The sequence below is a fragment of the Stigmatopora nigra genome, chromosome 1 (genome assembly GCF_051989575.1).
Source record: "Stigmatopora nigra isolate UIUO_SnigA chromosome 1, RoL_Snig_1.1, whole genome shotgun sequence".
In the NCBI taxonomy this organism is placed as follows: domain Eukaryota; kingdom Metazoa; phylum Chordata; class Actinopteri; order Syngnathiformes; family Syngnathidae; genus Stigmatopora; species Stigmatopora nigra.
This window is the reverse complement of record NC_135508.1, coordinates 14,742,865-14,753,600: the sequence shown is the minus strand read 5'-3', so window position 1 is coordinate 14,753,600 and position 10,736 is coordinate 14,742,865. Positions and strand designations below refer to the sequence as shown.

The window sequence follows — 10,736 nt, the reverse complement described above, 5'->3', positions numbered from 1 at the left end:
CATTACAACAAATGATAATGCCATCTACAGATGGCAACAAGCTATTCTTGTTATACTCAAGCTTTCGACACTAATCACTGTGTCAGAACACACACTGTGTCAGCTCGTGCAAGTATATATGCAGGATTGTCATACACAATCCATTACAGGGGCAAAGTCTGATTTGTTTGGAGGTAATAAAACAAGAAATTAAATCTGCTCTTGGCCCGAGTTACCATAAAATAATGTTGATTAGTGAGTGTGCTTTTACAGTATTGTTGGTTTAGGATTTAATCTGAGCTATGACCTTACTATGCTGTTTCCATTTCTCCCTATAAGTGTCTATATTTTCTGTAAGTAATGTAGCTTCCTTCCACATTTCAGAAGTAGGATACACTTAAGAATTTAAATCTGTGAATGTCTGTGTGCATTGTTGTCTGGCATGGGTCCACACAGCAGGGTATGATTTTTTTGTTGTTGTTTTTGATTCGTTCATGTGCACCCTAACGCGTCTCAGTGTTAGAGAAGTAAATATACAGCCTCTTTGAGCAGGTCTTTTTTCAGCTTTTGCGGCAATTTTTAGAATATATTTTGCTACCGGAGTAGATAGTAATAGAGATGTTATCTTTAAAAACAACCCACTTCTGTAGTCATACTCAGAGATGGGCCTTTTCGGTTGGTAAACGTCCCCCCACCAGCTCACCACCTGAATGAGGGACCATTCATTAAAAGTACCGACAAACATATATTTTTTTTAAATCAATAAAAGCCATGGGGGCAGAAATTGTATTAAGGACTTGGCTTTCCTAAAATCTTCATTAACTCATTCATTGCTAGTCCAAGCATCTGTACAGTATTCCCAAAAGTATTTGTTGTGCTACCTGAAGAAAATGTGTTAGCTTTGAGCGAACAACCTTTATTTATTCTACTCATTACCATCAATGGCAGCCAATGAGTTAATACAAGGGAAAATGTCGTAAATAGCATCTGTCCCATGTAGCTGCTTTCACACTTGGCAACGTTTGGCATAACGTGTACTCTTTGTGATGCTAAAATGAATACAAATATAAATTTACAGTTGGTAGAAGCAGAAAATAGTGAGCACTGATAAAAGTTTCACATTGGGAATGTTTGATGTTCTAGCTTTTATTTTTTACATACAATTTTTGAATGCCATAAGTATTGGTGGAACTCCCAAATTTTAACAGTTAAAATGGTATTGGACAAGTTGTAGAGCACATCCATGAGTTTGTGTGCATGTGTGTGGGTGCATTTACATGTCTCTTAAATGTGTGTATTGAAGTGCGTGAGAGAATTCTTGGTTGGGCAGAAACAATGGAACCTCTCTGATTATATCTCCATTCTACAACGGTCATGTGTGTGTGTGTGCGTGTGTAAGGGATGGAGAAAAGCAGGGCGTGGGGCAGTGGGGTGCATGGAAGAGAGGAGGTACTGGTGGTCCTAAAAACTTTGCCTCCCCCTCTTTCCTCCTCTGTGACCGCCGCCGTTTCCTCGCACACACACACACACACACACACACACACACACACACACACACACACACACACACACACACACACACACACACACACACACACACACATCTCCTCCCAAAACAGTTGTCTGGAATCTCATTGGTTAATTTCACATCTGTGAGTGCGTGTCATTGGACTTGGGAGTGCATGTGTGTGTCTGCGTATCTCTGTATATATATATAAATATGCGTGGGTCAGCGAACTCCAGCCACAAGTTCTTAAAGTTCCTAGCGGGAAGGACAAATGTAAGCCACTGAGTCAGACGGATGACGACCAGCGAACCAAAAGAAAGAAAGCAAAGAAAAGCAGAGACTTTGTGGAATATCTTCTGAGGAATATTTTGTTGTTTTTTTTCCCCATTGTCACGCCCCTATCGGATCTCCATGTTTGTACTCGGGATTTGTGGTCCAAATCCATCACAGTCTTGCCTTCATTTGAAAGTGCTTGTGTTCATCTTCGAAACCTTTCAATCCAACGAACTAAGAGAGACGTTTGCAGAATTCCACTTGGACTAAAATCAGGAGCCAAGACTAAGGCCAATTCTGGAATGAATTTATCTGAACCCAGTTTGTCCCAGGGGCCTCTACTGCATCCTGCCCAGGTGCCACTTGTGAGCACGCCGTGGGCCTCGAGGACCCCAAGTCCCGCTTCTGACCTTGAAATGGGTTTCGAGCAGAAGTTATCACGAGACTGCAGCTCTCCTAATGATAATGGCACCAGAAGAGCAATGTCTAGGTGCCTTCCCACAGAAGCTGGCCAGTGTCCTGATCAGGTGGGATGCCCTGGAAACGGAAAAGGTTTGGGGGGCGAGCAGAGGATCCGAAGGCCCATGAATGCCTTCATGGTGTGGGCAAAAGATGAGAGGAAACGACTCGCCTTGCAAAACCCAGACCTTCACAATGCCGTGCTCAGTAAGATGCTTGGTAAGAATACTCTCACCCCTGGAATGTTTCAATTAAATGAATGCTAGGTAGGAAGTCATTTTTATAATGAAATAATTCATTTTGAAGCAAAAGATTGCAGAAATATTATATTGGAATTGTTTTTTTCAAACAGTTCTTCAATAATTTAACAATTGGGAAAAAGAGGTGTAGCAGCTATTTTGGCATGGTAAAATTGCAAATCCAGGAATATCTTGGTCCTAGTATTTATATTAAATTTATTTTAGTAAAAAGTGCATTTAAGAATTATTATAAAAAAAACATCAGAGAGACAGTATACCTGCATGCATGAAAAATGCCATTACTGTAGCCACAGAGCACAAAAAGCAACACCAAAAACAAATCTTTAAAACTACACACACAGATTTACATATACATTTGTGTTCAAATTATTTAGTATAGTATTGTAATCTGATTGTTGACCTGAGTGTTCTAATTTATAATGAAATGAAATAGACACTTGTGAAACTGATGATAGAATTTGTCAATATTACAATTAAGTCCTTATTTGATGCGTTTAAGAGAGTTTCCACCAGCAAATTTGAACAAAACTGTATATTATATGTATTGTCCAGGTGGTGCCATATATATATATATATATATATATATATATATATATATATATATATATATATATATATATATATATATATATATATATATATATATATATATATATATATATATATATATATATATATATATATATATATATATATATATAAAATATAATGGATAATTCTGCTTTTACTACAGTCTATTTCCTGGACGGAGTTACAGAAAAAAATAATCTTCTAAAAACACTGTTTTATTAGGAATGTAATGTAATAATATTGTTAATCATGTGTATTACATTGTATCATAAAAACACATGCTGACAGCATGGAATATACAGTATATAGTACATATATGAAATGGGGGATGTGACAAAAATGTATCCACATAATCAATCATCTATCATTATATATATATATATATATATATATATATATATATATATATATATATATATATATATATATATATATATATATATATATATATATATATATATATATATATATATATATATATATATATATATATATATATATATATATATATATATATATATATATATATATATATATATATATATATATATTGGAAGGTTCTCCATATCGCAATACGTCTAACACGATGCAGTAGAGCCTCAATTAACTTTGTGCAGCGTCTATGTGCTCATTATGTCATAAATGTCAGAGTTTAGTTAAGGGTTTGATCTAAAGTGACCGCGGAACTGCCGCAAATTGGAACTCCCCTGGCATCAGGATGACTTATGAAATATGGTGCACTGTTGGGTCTCACTTTTGTGATATAATGCCATTTGTTTTGTTTTTTTAACCATTTATTAAAATTATTGCCATCCAATTGATTTTGACTGGTAGAGGCATGCAGGGATAACTTGTCGCTTGCTTCTAATTCTGATACAAAAATACTTTTATTACCTAAAAATTAGTTTTAAAACTTTAAAGTACAAGCAAATATCAGACGCATTTAGACATTTATTCAATGAATTCTTCTCACAAGGTGACTCAAAATTCTAAGATTTTTGTATTCATTCATTTTCTGAGACGCTTAGCCTCACTAAGGTCGCGGGGCTGCTGGAGACATCCTGAATTGGTGGCCAACAAATTGCAGGGCACAATAGGACGGACAAATATTGACACTCACACTCATACACATACCTAGAGGCAATTTAGAGTGTTCAACCAGCCTACCCTACATGATCTGCATGGAAGGAAACAGGAGTACCCGGTGAGAATTGACGAAAGCCCGAGAGAACATGCAAACTCCACACAGTACGGAACAACCTTGGATAAAGCCCACAACACCAGAACTGTGTTATATATTATATATTTGCTGTGGCGTCAATATAAATCCAATGTGTGTATGTGATGTCGGTGATCTCTATGGGTTTAAGTTTATATTTTTAATTTGCAAAAAAAATTTGCTTTTCAATAAGTTAACGTTAAATATCAATGAAGGATAATGCCAGTTAAAGTTTACAACACTGTATTTGTTGTGTTATTCGAAAAAAAAATTAACCAATTCTGGATATTTCTCATATTAGCACATGCGCAATCCATGCAACACTAAGGCATATTTAGAAAAAAAAATGGCTCAGTATGATCATCACTTTAATCGTACTCTATGATCAATTACCAACCACAAACTAAACAACCATGAGTGCATTTAATTAATTAAACATCAAATGCCCATTCTATGTTTCCCTGGCGGCTGAGTAGTTAGTGTGTCGGCCTCACGGTTCTGTGGTCTTGGGTTCAAATCCAGTTTGGATCTCCTGTGTGGAATTTGCATGTTCTCTTTGTGAGTTTTCTCTGGGTACTCCGTTTTCCTCCCACATTCCAAAAGCATGCATGGTTGTCTAATTGGACACACTAAATTTCCCCCGTTGTTTGTCTCTTCGTGCCCTCCAATTGGCTGTCTCTCTGTGTGCCCTATGGTTAAGGAGTAGTAGTATGCCTTTCGCTCAAAGTCCGCTGGGATAGGCTCCAGCAACCCCTGTAACCCCAGCGAAGATGTGAGGTTCAGATGATTAATGAATGAGTAAATGTTGATAAAGTATGCAGCCAAATCTGATTAGGTGTTTCATGAACACAACAAAGAATGACAATAAAAACATTTTGTTCTGCTGTAAAAATTTAAAATGAAATTTAAGAATAGGGAATCCAATAAACTTTATGGGATTAATGCTTCATCCTTATGAATATTTTTACTCTCCCTTTATGTAAAGGGAACATAAACATACAATATTTTTGTGAATACTGCAAAAAAAAAGTGTCACACAACCATATGCTTTATTGGAATTATTTGAAAAGATAAAACCAACCATAACAAAAAATCTAAAACATCACATGAATGACCCCAACAAGATAATTTAATGAAGTTTGAATTTTAGATATTTTTCCCACGTGGGGAGTGGTGCAACATGGCAGAATGTTCATGCAAAATGTAGCTATCTTAGGCGTAAAGATTGACAACTAAAATTGTGAACTAACTGGTTGCTGCACTGTGAGTCTGTGATGGTGTTAGAGTGGGTCTCTGAGCATTGCAAAGAGGAAATCACATGAAATATAGCTTGATGGCAAGAGGGCGGATGAGCAGGTCAACAAAAACAGCTGATTTTGCCAAAGGGATCGCAGTTCAATCAGCACTCCCTACTGAGATCCAGTTTTCTTCCCTGCTTCACATTTCTCTTTGCCAAAGTGCATTTTCCCAACAGCCAAACCACCATCTTTCCCAAAACCTTAAACAATGTTCTTTCATTTCAACTTAACCAAATGCTTGTCACTTTGCATATCAATCACATACCTGTCAACCTCGAACCATTTGTGATCTTACCAAATTTTGTTTTCGCCCTTACATATATGTATAAATACATGGAAAATCTTACCACTTTACTTTTTTGTAAAAAATCACGAACATGAAAGTAAACATAAACAAGGGAACAGGAAACGGAAATCACATGGTGAAAGTGTTACAAAACGAAATGTTTATCATGATCTTTTTTTTTTAGCCAATCAGAGGCGCCGGTACATATATCACTTGGCAGACATGCGTTTCCGGGAAGAAACAATGGCGGATGGTGAAAAATGGCTAGAAAGTGCCTTAATTTTTTTTTTTTTCTCAAAATCACCGTTTAGCGTACCATTTTCATGTGTACAGCGTACCAATATAAAAATGGGCTTTCAGTTGTACCAATTACGGCGAGAACGTACCAGTTGACAGGTATGCAATCACACCACCGCTTTTAACCCTGTTCTTTCCATATGCATTAGGTCAGGCGTGGAAGGCGTTAAATTCAACAGAAAAGCGTCCTTTTGTTGAGGAAGCAGAGCGCCTGCGCCTTCAGCACCTTCAAGATCACCCAAACTACAAATACCGCCCTCGCCGCAAAAAGACCACAAAGAAACTCAAGCGTGTGGAGCCTGGGCTTTTGCTTCACAGTCTAGCCCAAACCCATGGCCTGTGTCCTGCCATGGTCCCACTGAGTGGGGAAAACGGCCCTGTAAACGCTCCTTATGGACATGCACCACACCACCACCACTCCCACAACTTGCTGCCTTCTCTGGGCCACTTCAGAGACCTCCAGGCACCGGGACACCACGATCTGGAGAGCTACGGCCTGCCCACGCCTGAGATGTCTCCTCTGGATGTTCTGGAAAATGGCGCTGGAGAATCAGTTTTCTTTCCCCAGCATGCACAGGAAGATGCAGGAATAGGCGGCTGGAACTCCTATCACCACCCTCACCACCATAACCCACATTACAGCCATCCCTATGGAAACCACCACAACCCTATGCATAGTGTCCCTCAGAGCCAAAGTCCTGGAGTGAACATTTTGGGTGCTGGGCGGAATCCGAGAATGGCTCCGGTTGAATCGAACATTGTCTCGAGCAGTTCTCGGATGAATCCAGCACACACAGCAGGCCGCCATATTGCCTTGAGGAGTCCTATGAAATGCCCCCCAACGCCACATGACTCAGTGTCCTATCCACAGTCTTCAATCAGCCTCCATGAGACAGTCAAACCCCACCAAGGCTCCCTTCAGGTCAGCTACTATGGTCAAATGTACAGCAATGCAGCGCCCAACTTCACTACGACTCACCTGGGCCAACTTTCGCCTCCCCCTGAGACCTCGCCCAGTTCTTGCTCATCCTTCATCCCCCATGTACGTATAGCAGAACCATCCAATTCAGACTCAGTGGGTCATTTGGGGTCTTCTTCCGCTGAATTCTGGTCTGAGGTGGACAGGCATGAAATGGATCAGTATGTTAATAGCACAAGAAACCGAGACGAGGTCTATGGACAAGGTGGGGTCGGGTCCAAAGTCCTGGTCTGGCGTGGTAACGCTGATAGAGATGGAAGCAGTGAAGAAGGAGTCAGTCCTCTTATATCTGCGCTTTCTGATGCTAGCAGTGCTGTCTATTATAGTGCCTGTATCACTGGTTAACACCTGAATTTTTGGCTGGATCTGAGAATGATTTGTGTTCATTAGAACTGTTTTGGGTTTCATCTCAATTGTTGTTGAATTCACAGGTGGCTTCAAGTGCTGATTTGATCATGATTACACACTTGCGCACACTTAGCAATTTGAGGAGGAACAGAAAAGCAACTTGAAATCGTAACAATTTAATGAAAAATGTCTCAATCAAAATCAATCATTGCATTGAATTGTGGTTCAACAAAGGTATTTGAAATCATAAGAAATTGAGACTGGAATTTGATAAACTGCCTGTTGACAAGTCACAAAGTCTCTCTCAATGTTTTATTTGAAGAAAAAAGACCTGTCACTTTATTAAGCTTGGGGGTTTTGTTTATTTGAAGGTTTTATTAAACAAATATATTCAATGTGTTAGGAACCTTCTGTTAAATTCACAGTAGCCATAAATTGCACACTGTCCCAAACTCTTTCACATTTTTGGGGTGATTTGTTACAAAATCCAGTCACCGTCTTATATATTTCCAGAGTAAACTGAAATTGCGAGAGCATGAAGATAGATAAAATATTGCTATGTGTATGTAGTTGGGGGTGATGGAGCTTAACCCTTTCCAAGACAGTGTATAATGGATAGCTATTCAACAGTTGTATTGTATTCTATAGAGAGAGAAAAATCCAGATTTGTTTTTTTTTATTCTTTGTTTGTTTGTTTTTTTGTAAAAAGTTTAAAACAGGATAATACACAACTTCAAACACTATGAACTGATTAAGAGCATTGCATTATTGTAAAGTGGGTTTCTATGACACTCATATTGTTTTAAATACATATACATTTATTATTTAAGGTCTTGCAAATTCTTCCTGTGACTACTTTTACCAACACTTTAGTGTATGTGTATAATTTAAAGTAATGTTTTTAAAATGTGAATGTTAAAATAAATCTTTGTGATCTGTAAATAGCTAAAAATGGCAAAGCATTTCTTACCTAAAATTATCTTTTTAGTCAACAAAACCATGGCCTTGCAAAGTCCAATATCAGCACTTTGAGTCTAAAACGAAATGTAATTTTACTCTCTCAATAAGGGTTTACTAACAACAGCTAATTTTACCATGTAAAAAATAAATTGCAGGTCTTCGTTGCATGGTTCCTGAAAATCCTTCATGATCCTATTTTTTCATACATTTACAATCTATGCCAAAACCATGCAACATTGGCAAGTATTTTCTTTCTTTTTTAACTCAATTGTAGATAATGTTTGCATATTTGATAAGAAAAAACAAGCAACCCACCTTATGGTGTAATAGTTCACTCGCCTGACTTCGGTCTAATTGTGAATGGTTGTTTGTCTTTCTGTGTGCCCAGTGGCTGACTGGCGACCAGTCTAGGGTGTAGTCTGCCTTTTGCCCAAAGTCAACTGGGATAGGCTCCAGCAACCAACGCAAAACCTTACAAAGATGCGTGCTATGGAAGATGAATGAATAACTGGAAGAAAAAAAACAGATTTTTGTTTTCTTTCATCACTGATGTTCTCCCACTCTATGTGGGTTTACTAATCCAAATATATTTATCGGTGCTGGAACTCCAAAAGTGACAAAACTGCAATAAAGTGTTACTAATTAACTGGAAGACTTCAACTTAAAACTGGAGGACATTGAACAAGGTCAAAGTGAAATACCTTGTGGTTTAGATGAATTGAAGGCCCCTTATTTGATGGCCGCACGAAGGCCAAACTCAGGCGAAAAAGAGGCTAATGGGAGAACTCGATCCAACCTCCATGTGCGTGTTTCCGGGAAAGCCTCAGCCACAAAGCCGGGGCGGACCGCTGAGGTCTCCCACAAACTATTCAGATCTTTTACAAGACGGCTTTAGGTTTGCTCTTGAGCGTTATTGTGATATATTCTTTATTTCCTCTCTTGGCAAATGTGACCCTTGTGTGGATTAGGAAGTCTTTCCTTTTAATCAGTGGATGTTTCAAACATGTGTCTTGTTTATCTTTATGTAAAAAAAAAAGATAGAGCTTTAGGCTTGACTCTGTAGATCATGGAAACTGGAAATTCCAAGATCACAATCAGCTCTGGGATTTTTTTTTTTCTTCTTTTTTTTTAAGCCTGAATTGGCCACAATGTGAAAGTAGTAGAACAAAAACATGGAAGTACAGCTAATACAAGGCCAGTGATTATTACCACGTTTTCATGGTCTGTAAACCACACTGTTCACATTGGCCACTGGTGCTCATGCTAATACATAATGTAGGATCAGTAAGCAGTGTATGCAACATGATCTACCCAGCATGAGCCACATCCATTTTAATGTCTGGCTATACATCCCATAATACAAGAGAAAATGTGATGCTTAAATCATTCTTGGAAAATTGGCATATGGGCTATTTGAAACTGTAGATTTGATGATAATATCAGCTGTGTACAGTACGTATATAGTTTAGATTTCATGCGTAAGTCTGTGAAGGAGAAATTGAAGTATGAGATGTTCTCTTTGCACTGGGTTTAAAGTCTTTGCTGTATAGAATTTAAAAATGGGAATGTTCTAAGTTTTATATGGATGTACAAATAGGACAATGTTTTTATTCATTTCTGTTTTAAATAAAGAGTTGCAGATTTATTTGCCTTATTTGCCTTGGCCAAACTAAGCCTGTTAGCTGTGATGCTAGAAATTAAGATGTGTGTCAGCCTATCCTTAATGGATGACTATTCCCGAAAGTGCATTCTTAATAATTAGTTTGAAAAACATTACATTATTTGAAGCATGAATATATAAATTACTTACATTATTTAGTCCAAACATTGGGTGTAAAAAATGCTTGCTGCAGCCAGTAAGATAAACATTTGCCAACAGTTTTAGGAAAACCTGTATAATATTGCCAAGATGTAATTTAAGATGTAATAAATTCCACTGCCTATGGATTTACAGCATCTTTAGGAAAACCCCTTAAATTAGGCTTAGGTGAATGATCGAGAAATGCAAAATGAATAAATAACTTGCTGTAGAAAGGACCTGGTTGCCCTCGCATGTCTTGTAGCAAATTAATTTAATTTGACTCAGTCAATAGGCTAAGCTAATAAGATAGTGTTTATAATGAACATGATTCTAATTGAAGATGACCGCAGCAAATATGCAACAAGTTCTTCTTTACTCAATGCTATAAAAGCTTCCCTAGTCAGATTAGCCCTTTTACTGAGGGGCGTAACGGGAATTTGTTTTTTTCCGTCCTGGGAAAAATGACAAATCAACCTATTTTTTTTTGAAGATGTTTATAT

At 37.7% G+C, this 10,736-nt stretch overlaps 1 protein-coding gene across 1 annotated transcript; it reads left to right on the top strand.

The window, feature by feature from the left end:
• The first annotated feature begins 1,737 nt into the window (after positions 1–1,737).
• Positions 1,738–10,079, top strand: sox18 (SRY-box transcription factor 18). Its single transcript, XM_077731754.1, has 2 exons — positions 1,738–2,437; positions 6,298–10,079. The coding sequence occupies exons 1-2, from the start codon at positions 2,062–2,064 to the stop codon at positions 7,470–7,472; spliced, it is 1,551 nt and encodes a 516-aa protein (XP_077587880.1). The 5' UTR covers positions 1,738–2,061; the 3' UTR covers positions 7,473–10,079.
• Positions 10,080–10,736: the final 657 nt, after the last annotated feature.

What these genes read in the sequence shown, in the direction of transcription:
- sox18 (XM_077731754.1), top strand. Translation starts at nt 2,062, where the DNA reads ATGAATTTATCTGAACCCAGTTTGTCCCAGGGGCCTCTACTGCATCCT. An exon ending in CGTGCTCAGTAAGATGCTTG is followed by an intron (nt 2,438 to 6,297) that starts GTAAGAATACTC and finishes CATATGCATTAG; the next exon opens with GTCAGGCGTGGAAGGCGTTA.